Source organism: Dama dama, chromosome 28 (assembly GCF_033118175.1).
Source record: "Dama dama isolate Ldn47 chromosome 28, ASM3311817v1, whole genome shotgun sequence".
Classification (NCBI taxonomy): Eukaryota; Metazoa; Chordata; class Mammalia; order Artiodactyla; family Cervidae; genus Dama; species Dama dama.
In genome coordinates this window covers 9,629,304-9,654,170 of record NC_083708.1, presented here as the reverse complement: position 1 = coordinate 9,654,170, position 24,867 = coordinate 9,629,304, and the positions used below count along the sequence as shown (strand labels likewise).

At 37.6% G+C, this 24,867-nt stretch overlaps 1 protein-coding gene across 1 annotated transcript in view; it reads right to left on the bottom strand.

Moving 5' to 3' along the window:
- COL19A1 (collagen type XIX alpha 1 chain) overlaps window positions 1–24,867 on the bottom strand; it is a 413,337-nt gene that overhangs the window by 207,839 nt on the left and 180,631 nt on the right. The window contains exons 14-15 of the mRNA XM_061131525.1: window positions 21,483–21,536; window positions 19,212–19,247 (exon numbers count right to left, since the gene is read on the bottom strand). Coding sequence (XP_060987508.1) covers window positions 19,212–19,247; window positions 21,483–21,536 — 90 coding nt within the window. The remainder of the gene's footprint in view (window positions 1–19,211; window positions 19,248–21,482; window positions 21,537–24,867) is intronic.

Here is a 24,867-nt window from a genome sequence, read left to right as displayed (position 1 = left end):
ACAAGAACTTCTACTTCACTTACCTAAAAAGAGATAGCTACAGTTCTTTAGGGATGTTAATAAGAAAGCATCATTTAGTAGTTGAGGCTGTGATTTATTTATTTATTTATTTATTTTAAATTAATTCATTTATTTTAATTAGAAGATAATTACCTTAAATATTGTGACAATTTTGCTATACATCAACATGAATTGGCCATCGGTATACATGTAACCCCCAGCCTGAACCCAATATTCTTTTTTTTTCCCATTTATTTTTATTAGTTGGAGGCTAATTACTTTACAATATTGTAGTGGTTTTTGCCATACATTGACATGAATCAGCCATGGATTTACATGCGTTCCCCATCCCGATCTCCCCTCCCACCTCCCTCCCCATCCCATCCCTCTGGGTCATCCCACTGCACCAGCCCCAAGCACTTGTCTCATGCATCCAACCTGGACTGGCGATGTGTTTCACACTTGATAATATACATGTTTTGATGCTGTTCTCTCAGATCATCCCACCCTCGCCTTCTTCCATAGAGTCCAAAAGTCTGTTCTATACATCTGTGTCTCTTTTTCTGTCTTGCATATGGGGTTATCGTTACCATCTTTCTAAATTCCATATATATGCGTTAGTATACTGTATTGGTCTTTATCTTTCTGGCTTACTTCACTCTGTATAATGGGCTCCAGTTTCATCCATCTCATTAGAACTGATTCCAATGAATTCTTTTTAATGGCTGAGTAATATTCCATGGTGTATATGTACCACAGCTTCCTTATCCATTCGTCGGCTGATGGGCATCTAGGTTGCTTCCATGTCCTGGCTATTATAAACAGTGCTGCGATGAACACTGGGGTGCACGTGTCTCTTTCAGATCTGGTTTCCTTGGTGTGTATGCCCAGAAGTGGGATTGCTGGGTCATGTGGCAGTTCTATTTCCAGTTTTTTAAGAAATCTCCACACTGTTCTCCATAGTGGCTGTACTAGTTTGCATTCCCCCAACAGTGTAAGAGGGTTCCCTTTTCTCCACTCCCTCTCCAGCATTTATTGTTTGTAGACTTTTGGATAGCAGCCAATCTGACTGGTGTGTAATGGTATCTCATTGAGGTTTTGATTTGCATTTCTCTGATAATGAGTGATGTTGAGATAAATCCACGTACCTATGGACACCTTATCTTTGACAAAGGAGGCAAGAACATACAATGGAAAAAAGACAACCTCTTTAACAAGTGGTGCTGGGAAAACTGGTCAACCACTTGTAAAAGAATGAAACTAGAACACTTTCTAACACTATACACAAAAATAAACTCAAAATGGATTAAAGGTTTAAATGTAAGACCAGGAATTATAAAACTCCTAGAGGAGAACATAGGTAAAACTCTCTCCAACATAAATCACAGCAAGATCCTCTATCACCCACCTCCCAGAATATTGGAATTAAAAGCAAAAATAAACAAATGGGACCTAATGAAACTTAAAAGCTTTTGCACAACAAAGGAAACTATAAGCAAGGTGAAAAGACAGCCTTCAGAATGGGAGAAAATAATAGCAAATGAAGAAACAGACAAAGGATTAATCTAAAAAATATACAAGCAACTCCTGCAGCTCAATTCCAGAAAAATAAATGACCCAGTCAAAAAATGGGGCAAAGATCTAAACAGACATTTCTCCAAAGAAGACATACAGATGGCTAACAAACACATGAAAAGATGCTCAACATCACTCATTATCAGAGAAATGTGATTTAAATGTATTCAAAGTAAATAATTTTAAATTAGAGCATAAAAATCCTAGTAAAAAATCTCTTTTGAAAAAATAGTTGTACTGATATTTGTACACTATTTGTATACTAATCGCAAATGACCAGTTTATAAAATGATCAGCTTTAACTAACTGGTAGCCTTTTCTTAAACTATACAGGTCCTGTGAAGGCAGTGACAGTGAAAGTTTATTTCTGTGTCCCCAAGATCTATGGATGTGAGAGCTGGACTGTGAAGAAAGCTGAGCACCGAAAAATTGATGCTTTTGAACTGTGGTGTTGGAGGAGACTCTTGAGAGTCCCTTGGACTGCAAGGAGAGCCAACCAGTCCATCCTAAAGGAGATCAGTCCCGGGTGTTCATTGGAAGGACTGATGCTGAAGCTGAAACTCCAATACTTTGGCCACCTTATGCAAAGAGTTGACTCGTTGGAAAAGACCCTGATGCTGGGAGGGATTGGGGGCAGGAGGAGAAGGGGACGACAGAGGATGAGATGGCTGGATGGCATCACCGACTCGATGGGCATGAGTCTGAGTAAACTCCAGGAGTTTGTGATGGACAGGGAGGCCTGGCGTGCTGCGATTCATGGGGTTGCAAAGAGTTGGACAGGACTGAGCGACTGAACTGAACTGAACTGACTGAAGATCTAGCATAGTAACTGGTACATAGTTAGCATTTGAATAAGTAGGTAAAAGGGCGGGAGGAGAGGGAAAGGGACCATATTACCTACTAAACTGATTTGTATCTTGTACACACCAGTTTGGGGGTCCTTGGTGGCTCAGTGGTTAAAAATCTGCCTGCAATGCAGGAGACACAGGAGAGGCAAGTTTGATCCCTGGGTCGGGAAGATCCCATGGCGAAGGAAATAGCAACTCACACCAGTTTTCTTGCCTGGAAATTCCAGGGACAGAGGAGTCTGATGGACTACAGTCTAAGGAGTCACAAAGAATCAGACATGACTGAGCACACAGGCAAAACAACGCAGCACACTAGTTTAGAAAAAAGCATTATTTCAAGGCTCTCATTAGGTGAACACTATATGATCTCTAGTGCACTAGGGCCATCTGTTAATTTGTGTCATTTGATTTATAAAAGACCAGCTGAGATCCTCTCTCAGTCACTTTCGGTATTTAAGGAGGTTTTAGGGTGAAGTCTGTGTCCCCTCTGTGCCTAAAACTCACATAAGCTGGATTTGTCTGACCCCAGGACTGCATTTAAAGTGTCATTTAGCATGCATGCCTGAGACACTTCTGCTGTTGATTAACCTAACCTCTGGCTTCTGTGTCAACATTTGCTGCCATCTGGGTGAGAATTTATAACTCCCCAAGGGAACAAGGCCGGAGCCACACAGGCACTTTCCTGGGAACTGGAATTCGGGGATACAGTATAAGCGAGAGCACTGTCCCACCTTCCTTCACCTGTTGCTCCTGACACAGGTGTAAATCCCAGAGAAAGAAAGCAGGAGCGTGAGTGGGCATGAGCTGACGGCCTCACTTCAGAACAGTCGCTGCCCTGCTTCTAAAGCTCCTGTTGGGGATTTTAGCAAAGCTCTAAGGAAAAACAGTAGTATATTATCCAGCTGAGGAGAATCTCATAGTAATAAGAATATAAAACATATACAACAGTTAAAAAAAGTCATATATATAAAGATACACTACATTTACACAAAGTTAAGATTTTAACAACAAAGGACAAAGAATAAAGAAAATGTACTTATCATATATGAATATTTAAATGTAAAGGATTTCTATTTAATATTTAAACATAAAAAGCTAGTGTAAAATATCATAATTCAAATAATGTAAATAAATAATAAAATATCTACCTTTAATAAAAGATTATTAGGTCAAAGTCTTCATGGTTTCAGAAAACATTATCAGAATCTTTTAAAATATAAATTCACATTATGATCTTAGAATAAACTGTATTTTGATCAAACGAATTTGGATGTTATTATTAATATAATAAGTTTTCCTTATTGAGTTTTGGTTTTAGCTTACAGAAATAAATATATTCTTTGTAAGTTAAAAATATCAATAGAAGAGACATTTCAAATTTATCAGTAACTCACTTTTTTCCTGGACTTATTGGGATATAATTGATACATCAGACTGTGTAAGTTTAAGGTGCAAAACTTGATGACTTGAGATGCACACATGTACAGTGAAATGATTACCACAATAAGGCTAGTTAACACCTCCACCCCCTCACGTAGATACCTTTCTTTTTTATATGTGTGGTGGTGATATTTAGATCCAGTCTTTTAGTAACTTTCAGGTATATAATACAGCACTATTAACTAGAGTCACCATGTTGAATATTATATTTTCTGAACTTCCGCATCATAAAATTAGAAGTTTGTGCATTTTGACCATTTTCCTATTTCCCCCGCGCTCCATCCCTCCCAACCACCCTTCTACTATCTGTTTCTATGAATTCAGCTTTTTACCCTCCGCATACCAGTAGGAACATACAGTTTTTGTGTTTTGGGCCTATTTCATTTGGTGTAACAGCCCAGTGGTTCATCCATACTGTCACAAGTGGCAGGATTCCCTTCTTTTTACGGATAAAATATTGTGTGTGTGTCTCCATGTTCTTTATCCATTAATCACTGTTAGGCTGTCTCCATGTCCTGGCTGTTATGAAGACCACTGCAGTAAGTATGGACCTGTGGATATTCCCCTGACGTACAGTTGACCCTTTAACAACACAGGGGTTAGGAGTACAGCGAAAAACCTGTGTACAACTTTACAGCTGATATCCTCAGTATCCATGGTTCCACATCCTTGGATTCTACCAACCATGGATCATGTAGTAAATTCACATATAAGTGGGCCTGTGCAAGTCAAATCTGTGTTGTTCAAGAGTCAACTGTACTGACTGCTTTTCTTTTGGATATATCCTCATAAATCAGACTGATAAATCATATGGTAGTCTTATTTTTAATTTTTTAAAAGAACCTCCATACTATGTTTCATACTGGCTGCACGGATTCACGTTCCCACCAGCAGTGCATGAGGGTTTTCTTTTTTTTTTCCCTATGTTCTAGGTTGTTATATTCTTTTTTTTTTTGGTTTTCTCTTCTCCATATCCTTGCCAACACTTGTTATCTCTTGCCTTTGTGATGACAGTCCTTCTGACAAGTGTGAGGGGATACTTCACTGTGGTTTTGATTTGCATTTCCCTGACGATTGGTGATGCTGAACTCTTTTCATGTACTTGTTGGTCAACTGAATGTCTTCTTTGGAAAAAATATCTATTCAGGTCCTTTGCTCATTTTAAAATGTGACTATCTGGGATTTTGCTATTGAGTTCCTTATATATTTTGTATATTAAGCCTTTGTCAGATCTACGGTTTGAAATATTTCTGCCAGTCCATAGTTGGCTTTTTATTTTGTTGACTGTTTTGCAGTACAGAAATTTTTGAGTTTGATGTAGTCCCACATTTTTATTTTTGCTTTCGTTACTGGTACTTATGGAATCACAGCCAAAAATTCATTGCTAAGACCAATGTCAAGTAGATTTTCCTTATATTTTCTTTTAGGAGTTTTATAATTTCAGCTCTTAAATGTAAGTCTTTAAATCATTTCAAGCTGACTTTTTGAGTGCTGTAAGATAGGGACCAATTCAGTCTCCGGCATGTGACTATCCAGTTGTCCCCCAAACCATTTGTTGAAGAGACTATATTTTCTCCACTGACTACTGTTGGCTTCCTTATCAAGTATGAGTTGACTGTATATGCACGTATTTATTTCTGGGCTCCCAGTTAAGTTGCAGTGTCTACTTAAGTTGCAGTATGTGTCTACTTTTACAACAGTAAACGTAGTTTTGATTAATACAACTTTGTAATACAGTTAGAAGTCAAGAAGTGTGATGCCTCCAGTTTTGTTCTTCTTTATCAGGATTGCTTTGGCTCTTCAGGATATTTCATGATTCCATAAGAGTGCTAGGACTTTTTTTTTTCTTTTTCTATTTCTGTGAAAAATGCCATTAAAATTTTGCTAGGGATTGCATTGGATCTATAGATGGCTTTGGGGAGTATGAATATTTTAAAAATATTATTTCTTCCAACTCATGAAGACAGCATATATATTTATTTATTTGTGTTTTCTTCAATGTCTTTTTCTAAAGTCTTATAGTTTTTAACACACAGATCTTACTATTTCCTTGGTTAAATTTATTTCTAGAATGTTATTGTTATTGATGCTATTGTTAACAGGATTGCTTTACTTCTTTTTCAGTATTTTGTTAGTGTACAGAAATGAAATTGATGTATCCTTCAGGTTTCCTGAACATGTTTATTAGTTCTAACAGTTTGTAGTTAGAGGCTTTGAAATTTTCAATATAAAAGATCATAAAATCTGCAAATAAAGAAAATTTTACATTTTTCCTTTCTGATTCGGATGCATTTCATTTATTTTTCTTCCTTAATTTCTCATGCTAAGACTTCCAGTACTATGTTGAATAGGAATGGGAAGAGTAGGCACATTGCTCTTGTTCCTATTGCTGCTGTTCAGTTGCTCAGTTGAGTCTGACTCTTTCCAACCCCATGGACTGCAGAACACCAGGCTTCCCTGTCCTTCACCAACTCCTGGAGTTTCCTCAAACTCCTATCATTCGAGTCAGTGATGCCATCCAACCATCTCATCCTCTGTCTTCCCCTTCTCCTTCCGCTTTCAATCTTTCCCAGCATCAGGGTCTTTTCAGTGAGCTGGGTCTTTGCATCAGGTGGCCAAAGTACTGGCGCTTCAGCCTCAGCATCAATCCTTCTAATGAATATTCAGGATTGATTTCTTCCAGGATTGACTGGATTGATCTGCTTGCAGTCCAAGGGAATCTCAAGAGTCTTCCCCAACATCATAGCTTAAAAGCATCAATTCTTTGGTGCTCAGCCTTCTCTATGGTCTAACTCTCACATCCATACATGATTACTGGAAAAACCATAGCTTTGACTAGATGGACCTTTGTCAGTAAAGAAATTTCTCTGTTTTTAAATCTGCTGTCTAGGTTGATCATGGCTTTTCTTCCAAGGAGCAAGTGTCTTTTAATTTCATGACTGAAGTCACAATCTGAAGTGATTTTAGAGCCCAAGAAAATAAAGTCTGTCACTGTTTCCATTTCCCCATCTATTTGCCATGAAGTGATGGGACTGGAGGCCATGATCTTAGTTTTTTGAATGTTGAGTTTTAAGCCAACTTTTTCACTCTCCTCATTCGCTTTGATCAAGAGGCCCTTTAGGTCCACTTCACTTTCTGCCATAATGGTGGAGTCATTTGCATATCTGAGGTTATTGATATTTCCCCTGATGATCTTGATTCCAGCTTGTGCTTCATCCAGCCCAGCATTTCACATGACGTACTCTGCATAGAGTTAAATAAGCAGTGTGACAATATACAGACTTGACGTACTCCTCTCCCAACTTGGAACTGCTGCTCCATGTCCAGTTCTAACTGCTGCTTCTTGACCTGCACACAAGTTTCTCAGAGGCAGGTAAAGTGCTCTGGCATTCCCGTCTCTTGAAGAAGTTTCCACAGCTTGTGATTCACACAGTGAAAGGCTTTACTCTAGTCAATGAGGCAGAAGTAGATGTTCTTCTGGAATTCTCTTGGTTTTTCTATGATCCAAAAATGTTGGCAATTTGATCTCTACTTCCTCTGCCTTTTCTAAATCCAGCTTGAACATCTGGAATTTCTTGGTTCACATGCTGTTGAAGTCTGGCTTGGAGGATTTTCAGCATTACTTTGCTAGCAGATGACACGAGAACAATTGTGTGGTAGTGTGAACATTCTTTGGCATTGCACTTCTTTGGGAATGTAAAGAAAATTGAACTTTTCCAGTCCTGCGGCCACTGCTGAACTTTCCAAATTTACTTGCATATTGAGTACAGCACTTTCATAGCATCATCTTTTAGGATTTGAAATAGTTCAGCTGGAATTTCATCACCTCCACTAACTTTGTTTGCAGTGATGCTTCCTAAGACCCACTTGACTTCGCACTCCAACATGTCTGGCTCTAGGTGAGTGATCACACCATCATGGTAATCTAGATCATTACCATCTTTTTTATAGTTCTGTGCATTCTTGCCACCTCTTCTTCAAGTCTTCTGCTTCTGTTAGGTCCATACCATTTCTGTCCTTTATCGAACCCATCTTTGCATGAAATGTTCCCTTGGTATCTCTAATTTTCTTGAAGAGATCTCTAGTCTTTCCCATTCTGTTGTTTTCCTCTATTTCTTTGCATTGATCACTGAGGAAGGCTTTCTTATCTGTCCTTTCTACTCTTTGGAACTCTGCCATCTGATTGATATATCACTTCTTTCTCTACACTTCTCTTCTTTTCTCAGCTATTTGTAAGGCCTCCTCAGAGAACCATTTTTCCTTTTTGCATTTCTTTTTCTTGGGGATGGCTTTGATCACTGCCTCCTGTAAAATGTCACAAACCACTGCCCATAGTACTTCAGGCACTCTGTCTACCAGATCTAATTCCTTGAATCTATTTGTTTCCCCACTGTACTGGTTCCACATTGGGAAATGTATATTTCAATATACATCAAAGCTGTACATTGTCACCTTGCTTATTTAACTTTATGCAGAGTACATCATGTGAAATACCAGAATGGATGAAGCACAAGCTGGAATCAAGATCTGGGAGAAATATCAATAACCTCAGATATACACATGACACCAACCTTATGGCAGAAAGTGAAGAAGAACTAAAGAGCCTCTTGATCAAAGTGAAGAGAAGATTGAAAAAGCTGGCTTAAAACTCAACATCTGAAAAACTGAGATCATGGCATACAGTTCCATTACTACATGGCAAATAGATGGGGAAACAGTGACAGACTTTCTTTTCGTGGGCTCCAAAATCACTTCAGATGGTGACTGCCGACCAAGAAATTAAAACACACTTGATCCTTGGAAGAAAAGCCATGACCAACCTAGATAGCATATTAAAAAGCAGAGACATTACTTTGCTGAGAAAAGGTCCATCTAGTCAAAGCTATAGTTTTTTCAGTAGTCAAGTATGGATGTAAGAGTTGGACCATAAGAAAGCTGAACACTGAAGAATTGATGCTTTTGAACTGTGCTGCTGGAGAAGACTCTTGCGAGTCCCTTGAAAAGCAGAGACATTACTTTGCCAACAATGATTCGTCTAGTCAAAGCTTTGGTTTCTAGTAGTCATGTATGGATGTGAGAGTTGGCCTATGAAATAGATCACCAGTCCAAGTTCGATGCATGAAACAGGGCACTCTAAAACGGTGCACTGGGACAACCCTGAGGGATGGGATGAGTAGGAGGTGGGAGGTTAGTTTAGGATGGGGGACACATGAACACCCATGGCTGATTCATGTCAATGTATGGCAAAATCCACTACCATACTGTAATTTTCCTCCAATTAAAATTAATTAATTAATTAATTAAAAAAAAAGAAAGCTGAGCACTAAAGAATTGATGCTTTTGAACTGCGGTGTTGGAGAAGACTCTTGAGAGTCCCTTAGACTGCAAGGAGATCCAACCAGTCAATTCTAAAGGAAATTAGTCCTGAATATTCATTGGAAGGACTAATACTGAAGCTGAAACTCCAGTACTTTGGTCACCTGATGCAAAGAACTGACTCATTTGAAAAGACCCTGATGCTGGGAATGATTGAAGGTGGAGGATAAGGGGACGACAGAGGATGAGATGGTTGCATGGCATCACCGACTCAATGGACATGAGTTTGAGTAAGCTCTGGGAGTTGGCGATGGACAGGGAAGCCTGGCATTCTGCAGTCCATGGGGTTGCAAAGACTCAGACACAACTGAGCGACTGAAATGAACTGAACTGATCTGAGCCACAGTCAGCTCCCAGTCTTGTTTTTGGTGACTGTATAGAGCTTCTCCATCTTTGACTGCAGAGAATATAAAATCTGATTTTGGTATTGACCATCTGGTGATCTTCCTATGTAGAGTCATCCCTTGTGTTGTTGGAAGAGGGAGTTTGCTATGATCAGTGCATTCTCTTGGAAAAACTGTTAGCCTTTGCCCTGCTTCATTCTGTATTCCAAAGCCAAACTTGCGTGTTACTCCAGGTATTTCTTGACTTCCTACCTTTATACTCCAATCCCCTATGATAAAAAGGACATCATTTTGTGGTGTTATTTCTAGAAGGTCTTGCAGGTCTTCAGAGAGCCGTTCAGTTTCTACAGCATTAGATGTTGGGGCACAGGCTTGAATTACTGTGATATTGAATGGTTTGTCTTGGAAATGAACAGAGTTCATTCTGTCACTTTTGTGATTGCACCCAAGTACTGCATTTTGTGCTCTTTTGTCGACTATGAGGGCTACTCCATTTCTTCTAATGGATTCTTGCCCACAGTAGTAGATATAATGGCCATCTGAATTAAATTCACCCATTCTTGTCCATTTTACTTCACTGTTTCCTAAAATGTTAATGTTCACTCTTGTTATCTCCTGTTTGACCACTTCCAATTTACCTAGATTCATGGACCTAACATTCCAGGTTCCTACGCAATATTGTGTACAGCATCAGACTTTCCTTTCACCACCAGACACATCCAATAACTGGCAGTTGTTTTCACTTTGGATCAGCCTCTTCATTTCTTCTGGAGCTATTTCTCTGCTCTTCTCCAGTAGCATATTGGGCACCTACCAACCTGAGAAGTTCATCTTTCACTACCACATCTTTTCGCCTTTTAATACAGTTCAAGTACGACTTTTCATACTTGTTCCTGATATTAGAGGAAAGGCTTTCAACCTTTCAATATTGATGACGTTATTTTTTTTTTTCATTTTTTTTTAATTTTTTTAATTTATTTTATTTTTTTTATTAGTTGGAGGCTAATTACTTCACAACATTTCAGTGGGTTTTGTCATACATTGATATGAATCAGCCATGGATTTACATGTATTCTCCATCCGGATCCCCGCTCCCACCTCCCTCTCCACCCGATTCCTCTGGGTCTTCCCAATATTGATGACGTTAGCTCTGGACATGTTATGTATGCCGTTTATTATGTTGAGGTATGTTCGTTCTATACTGAATTTGTTGAGGGTTTTTATCATGAAAGGTTTTTTGAATTTTATCAAATGTTTCATTCTGTATCTATTGAGATGATTATATGATTTTCATCTTTCATTCTTTTAATGTAGTGTAACAAACTATTTGACTGTGTATGTGGAAACCTCCTTGTACTTTAGGGATCACAGTGTATAATTCCTCTAATATGATGTTGAATCCAATTTGCTAGTATTTTGCTGAGAAATGCTGCATCTAGGATATTTGTCTAGACTTTTGTTATAGTTTCTGTATCTGGCTTTGATATCAAGATCATGTTGCCCTCATGTTCTGAGCATGGAAGTGTTTCTGCCTCTTAAATTCTTTGGAATAATTTGATATTCTTTGGCATTAATTTTTCTTTAAATGTCTGGTGTAATTCATCCATAAAACACCTGATCCCAGACTTGTATTTGTTGAGAGGGTTTTGATTACTGATGCAATTTTTTCACTCATTATTAGCCCATTAAAATTTTCTATTTATTCATGATCCAGCTATCTGGTTTGTGGCTGTATAATTGTTCACAGTAGTCTTTCATAATCCTTTGTGTTTATATTGTATTATTTGTAATGTTTCCTCTTTTATTTCTGATTTTATATTTAGTTTTTTTTTCTCTTTTTTATTGGTTAATCTACCTAAGTTTGTCAAAAACCAGCTCTTAGTTTAATTGATCTTTTCTGCTGTTTTTCTATTCTCCATTTATGTCTGCTCTGATAATTGTTTTCTTTTTTTTTTTAATTCTTCTACCTCTGGACTTTGTTCTTCCTTTTCAAGTTTCTTTATGTATAAAGCTATAGGGTGTTTGAGATCTTCATTTTTTCTTAATTTAGGAATTTACAGTTATTTATTAGTTATAGCTAATTATCTCAGAATTGCCTTTGCTGGACCCCATAAGTTTTGGTATGTTTTGTTTCCATTTTAAGATATTTTTGTATTCCCTTTTAATTTTTGACCCATTGACTGTTCAGGAGTGTGTTGCTTAATTTTCACATATTTTTGAATTTTCCAGTTTTTCTATTTTTATTGATTTCTAGTTTCAGATTTTCTTATTTCATTTGTATATTTTTGTTGAAGATTGACTGACTGTAGGTGTGAGGGCTTATTTTGAGGTTCTGTATTCTGTTCCATTTGCCTATATCCCTGTTTTTTGCCAATACCATGATGTTTTGATACCTATAGCTTTGTAGTATTATCTGAAGTCTGGGAGGGCTATGCTGCCAGCTTTGTTCTTCTTTCTCAGAGTTGCTTTGACAATTCTGGGTCTTTTATGGCTCCACATAGCTTTCTGGATTATTTGTTTTAGTTCTGTGAAAAATGTTATGGGCAAATTGATAGGGATTGCATTAAATCTGTATATTGTTTTGCACTGTATGACCATTTTAACAATTCAATTCTTCCAATAGAAGAGAAATGGATATCTTTCCATTTTTAAAATCATCTTCAATTTCTTTTAACAGTGTCTTATAGATTTCACCATATAGGTCTTTCACCTTCTTGGTTAGGTTTATACCTAAGTATTTTACTATTTTTCTGTGATTTTATATGGGATTTTTAAAACTTTCCTTTTCTGGTATTTCACTGTTAGTGTAAAGAAATGCAGTAGATTTCTATATATTAATCTGGTATCCTGCAACCTTGGTGAATTCATTTATCAGTTTTAATAGTTTTTGTGTGCAGTGTTTAGGGTTTTCTATATAGAGTATCATGTCATCTGCATATAATGACAATTTAACCTCTTCCCTTCCAATCTGGATACCCTTTATTTCTTTTTCTTGTCTGACTGCTGTGACTGAGTCATTCAAAACAATGGTGAATATAAGTAGTGAGAGGGGGCTTCCTTGCTTGTTTTAGAATGTGACAGGAAGACTTTTGGCTTTTCATTGGTAAGTATTACGTTGGCTGTGGGTTTATCATAAACGACTCTTTATTATGTTGAGATATGTTCCCTTTATACCCACTGTGGTGAGATATTTTATCAAAAGTGAATGCTGAATTTTATCAGATGTTTTTCTGTGTCTATCGAGATGATCATGTGGTTTTTGTCTCTTCTTTTTCTAATGTGATATATCACATTGGTTGATTTGAGCATGCTGAACCACTCTTATGACCCTGGTATTTGTCCAACTTGATCATGGTATATGAGTTTTCTCAAGTACTGTTGGATTCAGTTTGCTAATATTGTGTTGAGGATTTTTGCATCTATCTTCATCAAAGATATTTCCCTGTAATTTTCTTTTTTTGTAGTATCTTTCTCTGATTTTGGTATCAGAGTGATGGTGGTTTCATAGAATAACTTCAAGAGTGTTTCCTCATCTTTAATTTTTTGCAATAATTTAAGAAGGATGAATATATTATTATTTGTATATTTGGTGGAATTTCCCAGAGAGCCATGTGGTCCTGGACTTTTGTTTGTAGGAAGTTCTTTTTTTTCATTACATATTCTATTTCACTTCTAGTGGTCAATCTTTTTCAAAGATTTGTTTCTTCTTAACACAGTTTTGGCAGGTTATATGTTTCTAGATACTTGTTTATTTCTTCTAGGTTGTCCAATTTGTTGGCATGTAACTGTTCACAGCATAATGTTATTTTTGTTTGTTTTTCTGTGGTATTGGTAGTTATTTCTCCTTTTTCATTTCTTTTCTTGATTATTTGGGTCCTATCTGTCTTCTTGTTGGTGAACGTGGCTAGAGATTTATTTATTTTGTTTTAAAAAACCTAGCTCTTAGTTTTATTTATCTTTTCTATTATTTTTATCTCAATTTTATTTATTTATCCTTCTGATATTTATTATTTCCTTCTTACTATTGACTTTGTCCTTCTTTTTATAATTCTTTCAGGTGATAGGTTAGGTTGTTTATTTGAGGTTTTCTTGTTTCTTGAAGACAGCCTGTATCACTATAAAGTTCCCCATTAGTACAGCTTTTGCTACATCCCCTAAATTTTTTAAGACTGTGTTTTCACTGATGTTTGTCTTGAGTGATTTCCTGTTTCATCATTGATCCATTGGTTTTTTCATAGCATGTTGATATGCTAATTAGCACATTAATCTCCTTTTTTTTTCTTCTTCTTTTCTTTCTGTGGTTGATTTCTAGTTTTTTACCACTGTGGTCAGAAAAGATGTTGGAAATAACTTACACCCTTATACCCTTTTAAATTTGTTGAAACTTGTTTTATGTCTTAGTATGTGGTCTATCCTAGAAAATGTTCCATGTACACTTGGAAAGAATGTGCATTCTGGGTTTTTTGGATGTGGTTTCCTGTAGATATCAATTAAGTCCAGCTGTTCTATTGTGTCATTTAGGATCTCTGTTGCCTAATTGATTTTCTGTCTGGAAGATACGTCTTCTGATGTCAGTGCAGTGTTTAAGTATCCACTATCATTGTATTCCTGTTATTTTTTCCTTTTATGTCTGTTAGTATTTGTTTTACACATTTGGGTGTTCCTATATTGGCATATATGTTAATAAGTATATCTTCTTGTATTGATCCCTTTATCAGTATCTAATGTCATTCTTTGTCCTTTGTTATTCACTTTGATTTAAAGTTTATTTTGTCTGATATGAGTATTGCTATCTTTGTTTTTTGTTGTTTTCATTCTCATGAAATATCTTTCCCCACCCCTCACTTATCAATATAGCATCTTTAACCTTAAAGTGAGTCTCCTGTAGCAACATATTGAAGATACTTGTTTGTTTTTTTTTAATCCAACCTTCCACTCAATGTCTTTTGACTGGAGCATTTAGTCCATTGACATTTAAAGTAATTATTGATTAGATGTATTTATTGTCATTTTAAACCTTATTTTCCAGTTGATTTTTCAGTTCTCTCTGTTTCTTTCCTTTTGTGGTTTGATGGTTTTCTCTTGAATTATGCTTGAGCTTCTTTCTTCTTGTTTTGTGAATCTGTTGAATGTTTTTGATTTGTGGGTACTCTGGTTTTCAAGTATGTTAACCCAAAATTATATCTGTTTGCATTAGACTGATAGTTGTAAAAGTTCAGGCATATTCTTAAAAAAAAACAAACTACAGTCTTTACTTCCTTATTCTGCATTTTGTGATTTTTAAATCCTATTTTACATCATCATGTATATATTTTTTCTGTTAATTGTAGTCATAGTTGCTTTAATAAAATTTTTATTGTTTTAAATCTATGTACTAGTTTCTTTAAGTGATGTTTAATCCTTTTATTAAATTGGCCTATCCTATTGTGGTTTTACCCTTTATTACATGTTCTTGCTTCTCTTCTATTTAGAGAAGATCTTTCATTATTTTTTAGGATAAACTTAATGCTGTATTCTTGTAGTTTTTGCTTGTCTGAGGAGTTCTTTGTTTCTCATTCTATACTAAGTGATAATCTTAATGGGGAGAGTATCCTAGGTTGCAAGTTTTCCCCTTTCAGAACTCTGAATATATATTGCAAAATATATATTCTGGTTTGCAAATTTTCTGTAGAGAAATCAACCTGTGGGGGTTCCCTTGTAACTGACTCTTTGTTTTTCTTTTCCTTACTTTGAATCCTCTTTAACTTTTGTCATTTTAATTATGATATGTTTTGGTGTAGGCTTATTGGGTTCATCTTGTTCAGGACCCTCTCCACTTTCTATACCTGTATATCTGTTTCCTTCTTTAGGTTTGGAAAGTGTTCGGCCATAATTTCTTCAAATACGTTTTTGATCCTCTTCTTTTTTTCCCTTCTGGGACCCCTATTGTGTATAGGTTGGCATGCTTTAATGACTCCACAGATCTCATATGCTGCTTTCATTTTTTGCTTCCATTTGTCTTTCTGTCTGTTGTCCTGAATGGTGTGATTTTCATTATTCTATCTTCCAGATCACTTATTTGTTCTGCATTATTTAGTCTGCTTTCAGTTCTGTTTTTCTGTCAGCAATTGTCTAATTTTGATTGTTTCCTCTTTATAGTTTCCAGTTCCTTGTTACAGTGACCTGCATTTCTACCGAAAATCTTAATTCCTTTAGCATTTTTATTACTTTTTTTTCAACTCAGGATCTAGTATACTGAAGAGGTCTGTTTCATTGATTATTTTTAGGGGATTTTGCTTGTTCTTTTTATTGAGACTAGTTCCTTTGCTTCTTCATTTTACTTACACTTCTGTGGCTCTACAAATTTAGAAGAAATAGTTACTACCGTGGTCTTGAGGGCTGTTTTTATGTGGGAGCATCCCTATATAGACTACGTGAGTCTAACATCTTTGTCTTGAGAGCTGTCTTTGCTATGGATGCCTGTCACATCTTTGCCCAGAGTGTGCTGGCAGTTATCCCCTTGATAGAGGTTATGACCGGTGTTGTGTGGAGATCCTGCACTGGACGTTGGGCAGTGCCTCCTCTTCTCTCTGTGACTGTCACAGCCTTGTTGGGGATGGGGTGTACTTTCCAGTTGTTGCAGTAGAAGCCCTGAAGTTTGTGTGTGAGAAGGCTCTGCTGCTCTTGAGTTTGTGCTCTGTAGTGAGGAGATGAGTGCTGAAGCAAGAGAGGCTCATATGCTCACAGCGAATGTATGTACCACCTAAGCAGGCGTCCGGGGTTCTGCTTAGAAGCAGCCCATGTGGCATTCCTTTCTCTGCTGTGTTTGTCCCTGACCTAGTGTAAGGCTGGCCTTGTGGATCAGGGCATTGTGGCTGCAGAAATTGAAGTGGTTGAGCTGCCACCTGAGACCTGAGCTGCCTCTGTGGTAGGGCTCTCCCAGGGCCTGTCCCCCCAGATTCTAGCTTCAGGCTTTGTGTGAGGTGGGTGGAACTGGAGCACTCCTGCTGGGAAAGGAACCACTGCAAGCTTCTCCCTAGGGCCTGTCCACTTGAGACACGTGATTCTGTGGATTATGCCCTCATCTGATATGCACGCCAACAAAGTCTGCTGCTGCAGGACCCCCTGACCCCCACATGTCCCTGCTGCGACAGCACTGATTATGGGCTCAGATATCGGCCTCTTCCCCATAGTGTGTGTACTCACAAAGCCTGCCGGTGGAGCTGGGCCCTGCCACAAGCAGACTAACAGTGGGCTTTCTAATGGTAAACCCACACCCTGCCATGTGTGTGCCAACCACAGGCTCTGCTCCCCAGTTGTTGCAGTAGAAGCCCTGAAGGTTGCATTTGAGAAGGCCCTTAAGTTGGTGCTCTGTCCCAAGGAGGTGAGTGCTGAAGCAACAGAGACCCACGTGGTCACTGTGAACCTATGCACCACTTGTGCAGGCACCCACGGTTCTGCGCAGAAGAAGTTCAAGTCGCATCCTTTTCTCTGTTGTGCTTGTCCCTGACCTAACATAAGCCTGGCCTGGAGGTCAGGCCTGGACTACTCTCCAGCCCTCCAGGCTGTTTCTGCACATCGAGACTGAGTCCGTTCCCAGCATCTATCCACAGAAGCCCAAGTTTCAGCAGCTGTCCACTCAATGTACTAGCAGCTCCACCTGAAGGACATGTAAGGTTGGGAAGTGCACTGAGGTGGCCGCCATCAGAGCCAGTGTCTCTGTCCTGACAGCTAACAAGCCAGCACATGCAGACTCCTCATGGGCACAGTCCAGGCCCCTCCAGATCCTCCATCTGGCCAAATGGACCTCCCAGCCAGTGAAGGGGGTTCCCCAGGGGAGGGGTCATCTGTAGGGACTTTTTTCTTTCACAGCTTGCTCCCAGGGGCACTGGTCCTGCTCCAGTGCCTTTTTGTTATCCTACCAGTTGCGTGGGGATCTTTCTTGCAGATTTGGTTGTGTAAGAGGTCTTCTGCTAGTTTTCAATGACAGTTTTACCACATGTAGATGTCTTTTTGATGTGTTTTGGAAGATGGTAAGCTGCACATCCTTCTAATTCACTCTCTTTACCTCCCATTTTGGACTCTTTCTCATGTCTTTAGATAAGTGTGAAAATCAGCTTGTACTCTTTGGTGTCTGGCTGCTGAATAGTGCAAAGAGACATCTAAAGGGTGTTACTTGGCAGAAAAATGTCAATTGTCACTTGACATTGATATCGTCCAATATAATATTCTGGCTGAGGGGCCAAATTTGCTTATCAGGTGAAATGATACAGACAGATTGCATTTTAGTCTTCGAACACAAGTTGCAAATGACTGTGTAATCAGATAACTACATGGGATGATTGAGCACATAACTCAGTTGAACAAAAATAAACATGTGATTTAAATAAAATGAGCAAAATTTAAATCACTGCCAAATAATTTAAGAAATAAACTCCACAAATTATAAAAAATTGAATAACATGCAGTTAAAGTCTCCTCTCAAATAGTTTTTATTCCTATCTTGAAAATCAAAGCTTCAAGCACAGAATTCCACTCTAAATTGAATTTGGTTATTTCTAAGAAAGTCATTTGTTTGTTTCCTTAGATTTTCCATTTATGAAGAAATATTTGCATTCTAAGTGAGCACTGCAAAGATTATTTGTGTAACACAATATTAACATAGTGTTCAGAATGATATTTTCAAGTACAAAGATAAATATAAATGTTACCAAAGTCACATAGCCTTTGCAAGTCCTGTGCTGCCCTAATGGGAGGCCCCTCATCCAGATGCTAGAAGATTCCTTTAAACTCGGCCTTCTATGATCAGGATAGGGCTCAGGAAACTGATGATTTAAATTCTTAATTTATGTCATTAGCTAATATCAACATAAAATCTGAGAGGCCTCAAGCTACACATGATCTTAGTTAAACATCTTTCTTCTTTTCCATTAAGTTTAGTGTCATTCTCAGACCAAATCTTTAACTTAAATGAGAAACCTTAATGGCCTATGAAGAAAATCTATAACAGCAAATCGTATCCAAATATGAAAGCATTACATATTTATGACTAAATGTTTAATAAATGATGAACCATTTAATTGAGAGCAATGCCATTATGTGGACATTATAAACTTTTCTCATAAATCTGTCACTGAAATATATCTATTTTATCATTTTCAAATCTTAGAAGCAACTCACATAGGAAAAAGCAATGGGCTTGAATGAGTTTTGGCGAATGTAACAATCAGTTTAAACAGGTAGCTATTTTTACACATTGGGTGATTATAGTTTATTCTTTTATAGTTTTTAGAGTAAGAAGAATTGTCTCTGCTTCCATTTCCAACTTTAAATGTCATGTTAAGAATGTATAATCAAACCCTTAAGGGGAAAAATTATGAACCATATGGAGGGTGAAGAAAATTGCTTAGGTTAAGTACTGCTTTCAGACTTTTCTAGTGACTACCTGCATGACCTCAGGTTAAGCCCTTCACTGCTATGGGTAGAAGCTCCATCTTTAAAATCTGGAGGTTTGCTTAGATCCACTTTGAAGTCACTTTCAGTTCTCAAAATATCCAATAGCTTAAATTTTGGTATAGTCATGATGTACTGTGAGTAGTCAACAGGGTAACATATTTCAGTGATGAATTTTTATTTCAAGAATACTTACAGTTAAGGCTGGTGGTCCTGGCGGTCCCATATCTCCCTAAAGGATGAAAGAAAAGCTGCGATTACCAATAGTCCCTTCTTGCTCACATTATTTACAAATTTTATGAATGGATCAAGGCAATATCTAGATAAATATGGGTAGAAAGAAAAGTAGAATTTTATCTTGATAACATGTCTTCACAATGAAAAATTTATCACATGCTTTTAGCTATCATGATATAAAAATCACCTTGTGCATCCCCATGCTTTCTGCAGCAGCAGAACTTGTTTTGAAAAGCTAAAATAATCTAATTTCTATTCTTTTGTCTACTAATCCAAAATTAGAAAGAGTATCTCTTCAAATATGGTTACTTGCCAATGGAGCAGCTGGGAAGTGTCACAATGACAGATTATATTTCTGACAAAGTTAGCACAGTAATAATAAGTGGATCAGCAAAAATAATAAGTGGGTCTCCCCACTTTACACGTTCAGCAGCCCCATTGCCTCTTATAAAGCTTTGCTGAACTGGTCTTGCACTTGTGAACATTTCTAAGTGGCTTTACCTATAGTCATGAAATTTTAAACACTAATGTTGCTTTGCTGACCATTACATGAATACAAATTACCAGGTAGATATATTGAAAAACTATTCAAAATCTAAAGAATATGGGTAACCTAAATGTTTATTATTTTTCAATTTATAAATATGTCACCTACATGCTTTATTGTATCAGTGTATGTATTTATTTCATGGGAACTCTTGGTCATTAAGATCAAGCATCACAGAGAGAGGCAAGACAGGGGTAAGGAATTAAGAGGTACAAACCACTATGCACAAAGTAAATAAGCTACAAGGATATATTGTACAACAGAGGGAAGATAGCCAATATTTTATAATAGCTTCAAATGGAATATAAGCTATAAAAATTTTGAATCACTATGCTGATTCAAAATGAATCATTATGCTGATTAGTATACCTGAAACTAATAAAATATTGCAAATTAAACTATACTTCAATAAAAAAAATTAAGGGCTTTCCTGGTGCCTTAGAAGGTAAAGAATCTGCCTGCAATGCAGGAAACCCTGGTTCAGTCTCTGGGTTGGGAAGATCCCCTGAAGAAGGCAATGGCAACCCACTTCAGTATTCTTGCCTGGAGAATCCCATGGACAGAGGAGTCTCATGGGCTAGAGTCCATGGGGTAGCAAAGAGTTGGACACAACTGAGCAACTAACATTTTCACTTTTTCAATAAAAAATAAATACTTTTTAAAAAGTAAGTCTTAGAATGTTACATTTGACAATTAGAGACCCTCCATCTCATCAAATCCCCTCATTTTGTAGATAAATATATTGAACCCCAGAGTGCTGATGGTGAATTAAATGAAGTTATTGCATAAAGAAAAAAAAATCAAGTATTGCTGCCATAACCCCTCTTCAAGTGGACACCATGGAATCAACACTGTGTGGCAGGGTGCACTGGATATTGTAGTCTCATGTGGGAGTCACTCTACAACATTCGCTCTTCTCACTTAAAATCACCTGAAAACTGAAGACTCAGCCTTGTGTAATCATTATTTTGGGAACTACTGAATAAAAATAACCAACAGTTGTTAAAGAACATTGATGAAGTTTAAATCAGTCACTGGGGACCACTTTGCAGTTAATTTTATTGCAAAGGTAAATACTGGAGACAGACAAAGATTTCTAAACATGCTGAGAATGAAGAACAAAATACAGTGCAAGATGCCCATATGTACAACTGTCATCAAACTAGGATCACCCAGTGACCTTACTCCAAACAACTCTTGCTTTTACTATCTCATAATTTTCTTTCCAAGGTCCCTGCCGATAGGCCACTATAAAATGACATGAGAAAATGTGGCAGGAAGAGGGGCATTCAGATTAAGACTGAGATGCACAATTAACCTCTTTCCCCACAAAGGCCACCTGCTTCACCATGGTAGCATCTCAGAGCTACTGGCAAAGTTCCCCAGTGCAGGACATAACTGCAAATTTGTGATGGAATGAATACTTAATAGTGTTGAGAGAGGGAGAAAAAAGGGAAATCTTATAAACAAATTACTGTTGACTAGCAATTGTGCATTTAGTCTCTTCAAACTAACTGAATGAACCAAAAGGCTTTTCTTGTTCAGTTTTTTTTTTTTTTTTTAACATAATAGCCTTTGGTTAATTTTAACAAAGTTACATTTTGGCTGTTAAAGGGGATCAGTGAAAACTCAGTGCATAGGTTCTCAGGGTTTTCTTGAGAAAAGACTGGGCAAATACAGTACCTTTTCTCCTTTTGGGCCAGGGGGACCACGAGGACCCAAGTCACCTTTCACACCCTGTACAAAGAACACAACCAATGTGATTTCTATACACAGTTCACAGAAAGCTTCAATTTCTGACAAGTTATTAGTCGAGATTTAAAATCATAATTTACTGTATTTACTCCCAAATCCCATTCTTCAGTGTGTGGTATAGAAAAACTGGCACTAAAATGATATACAACATCTGTGCTGTGGTGGGTACAGATACATTAAGTCAGTGCGAGACCGCAATACTGCATATTACTGCAACTTTGCTTCCTGCTAAAATTACATTAATTCACCATCTGGGAGAGCAGCATCTAAAGATCTATATGAGCTTTTAAGTATCCACTTTGGCTTAAATTTGTCGATCTTGTAAATATCTCTGATTTAATATTGATTTGGCTTTTTTAAAGCTTACCCCTAAAATTCAAGGTTTAAATCAAAAACATTTTTTGGCTGTATGGAGAAATCTAATTGTGAGGGGAAAAGGGATGAAGAATATATTCTTTTCCCATCCCTCATAAAGTTGTGGCTAAAATGCAGTCTCTCTCCTGTTTTAAAGCCTGGTTTGTTTCTCTAATTCTTCTTTCTTTTTTTTTTTTTTAACCTGGATTTATAAAGACAGAAGTAAAACTATATAAGACATAGCATATCTGATAAACATACTCATGAGTCTTCTGGACTGTTGGGTGTTTTAGTGGGCATCTGGTTGATCTGACTCAGAATTTGACAGCTGTCAGGAATACCACCATAGGTTTCACTGGAGATCAGTGCTACAGCTGAACGTTTTCAGTGCAAATAGGAAGAAAAGACAGGCATGTCCTGTGTGGTAAACAGGAAAAATACTTTTTCTCATCCTTAACACACTGGATGAGGGAAGAACAATGACAGAAAAAATATTCTGAAGCCACACAGTACACAGTAAATCCAAGCATCTTACTGTTCCCAATTGAGGAATCCAGCTCTTACTGCTCTGACATTTTACAGTGAATAAACAATGCCAAATGCTATCACTTGTAGCTACCCAATATAGAAGCTGATGATGAATTTAAAGGAACAAAAGAAAACCAGATATGTAAAATGATCTTGTTAAAACTTGTTACCTTGTGAAAACTGCAGTCTTATACTTTAAGAAAAAAAATTAATAGATGAAAATACCTAATTGGTTAAAAGAGAAAAAATCAAAACACCTTTGTGGTTGCATAAACTCCTTTGTGAATAAAATTCATAGCTATGCTTTCTTCCTTTATTACCTCTGGGTATTTATAAAACAAAGATGAGTGAAGAATTAAATTATAAATGAAATGTGATATTCTCTTACTATTTGAAATATCCATTCCTTTCCAAATCAAGCAACACATACTCTGTTTATACATGCCTCTGGAGTAAAACTTGGCACCAACATACTCTGAACACTTGCAGAAAGAAAATGGCCATTTCTGTGAATCAAGTTTATTCTTAGTTCACTCACCCATTTATTCAGTGGACATTTATTGGATACCCTCTGTATAGTCACCACTACAATCATCAGATCTGCACTGCCCAATATGTAGCCCAGGGCCACATGTAGCTTTTCACTCTTGAAATGGGACTGGTCTGAATGGAGATATGCCATGAGTGTAAAATATCATTGGGTTTTCAAGATTTGGTACAAAGAAATGAGTGTACAGTAGTTCCTTAGTAATTTTTATGTTGGTTATGTATTGAAAAGATAACATGCACATGGGATTAAATAAGATATATTATTAAAATTCTTTTCACCTGCTTCTTTTTACTTTTTAAAATGTGGCTATGAGAAAGTATAGCATATTTATATTTGTCTTAAAATTGTATTTAAAATCTATTATATACATTTAGTATTATATAATATATATCTTATTTACATTAGATAGTGTTATTGAGAGACATTTAAAAAAAGAACAAGAAGTTCAAAAAGACTCTTTCATTATGCAAACTTGAGTCGGGTTCCTCTGAGCCCTCTCCTTGACTCAGCCTCAACCCTGGCCCCTGTCCATCCATGGCCTGCCTGGCCCAGTTTTAGCAAGAATCTTGTTAAGTCAGTTTAGAGAGAATCCCTCAGCCTTGATGTCTGTTCTTAGCAGTATTCCATTCAATGACCACAACTCTCTATTCCTTGGCTATAGATCCCCAGTTATCCTTGCTGTATTCAGAGTTGAGGCCAATCTCTCTTCCCCACTGTAATACTCATATTGTGGTAATCTTGAATAAAACTCTTCTTTACCATTTTAGGGCTTCTCTGGTGGCTCAGAGAGTAAACAATCCACTTGCAATGCAGGAGACCCAGGTTTGATCCACGGATCGGGAAGATCCCCTGGAAAGGAAGTGGCAACCCACTCCAGTATTCTTGCCTAGAGAATTTCATGGACAGAGGAGCCTGGCAGGCTACTGTTCATGGGGTTGCAAAGAGTCAGACACAACTGAGCGACTAACACTTTCACTACTTTTTTACCATTTTAGTAAGTGTCAGAATAATTTTTCCCTTAGTAAAGTCAGATTTCCTGCTGCAGTGGAGTTCATGGTGTAGAGGAGGGTGACTGACCATGACCAGGTCCACAGGCTGAATGTGCTGAGTGCAGGGCAGTGGGGGTAGCGGCTGGAAACGGCCTCTGCGTAGAGGGAGTGTTTGCTGTTGTCTAGGATCCAGCCTTGCACCGATCCTGGGAAACAGTGCTGGGGGAGGGGTAAGGGGCCAGCAAGCACAACAGCCCCTGGATGGAAGGAGTGTCATGAGCAAGTGAGGAGGCGAGGAGTGGGACGTGAACTCAAGGGTAGTCAGGGGTCAGGGCACATAGAGAATTGTAAACTGTGGACAGAAGACAGGGTTTTATCTAAGAGCAAGGGGAAGCCATTTAGGGTTTGATGGTGTTTCCAGAAAAAGAGAGTTTTGACTACAACATGAAAATAGATTGCATGCAGCAAGAGCAGAAGCAGAAAGGGGGTCTCACAGCTTTGCAGGCAAGAGAACAAGATGGCCAGAAGTGGGAACGGATTTGCAAATGCTGGAGGTGGGCCCTGGGAAAGGAGGGCCCAAGGCTGATTTGTACTTGGCTTCAGTGACTGGCTAGGAGGCTGGGCTGTTTACTAAGCTGAGAAGTGTACTAAAGAAGGGTCTTTTCTCTTCTTGCTGGTAGAACATCATCCAGAGGGGGGAAAAAAAACAAACATGAAGAAAGAAATAGCTGAGAAAGACAGTGAATATTCATTTCTGCAACAGACACGGAACATCTATACACAAGCAAGACAGAACCCTGTATTACCATGAACAGATGAGTAGGAAGACATTGTTTTTAATAATGGGAAGGAATATGAAACACAATATTCAGGAAAATGATTAATTCTGGAG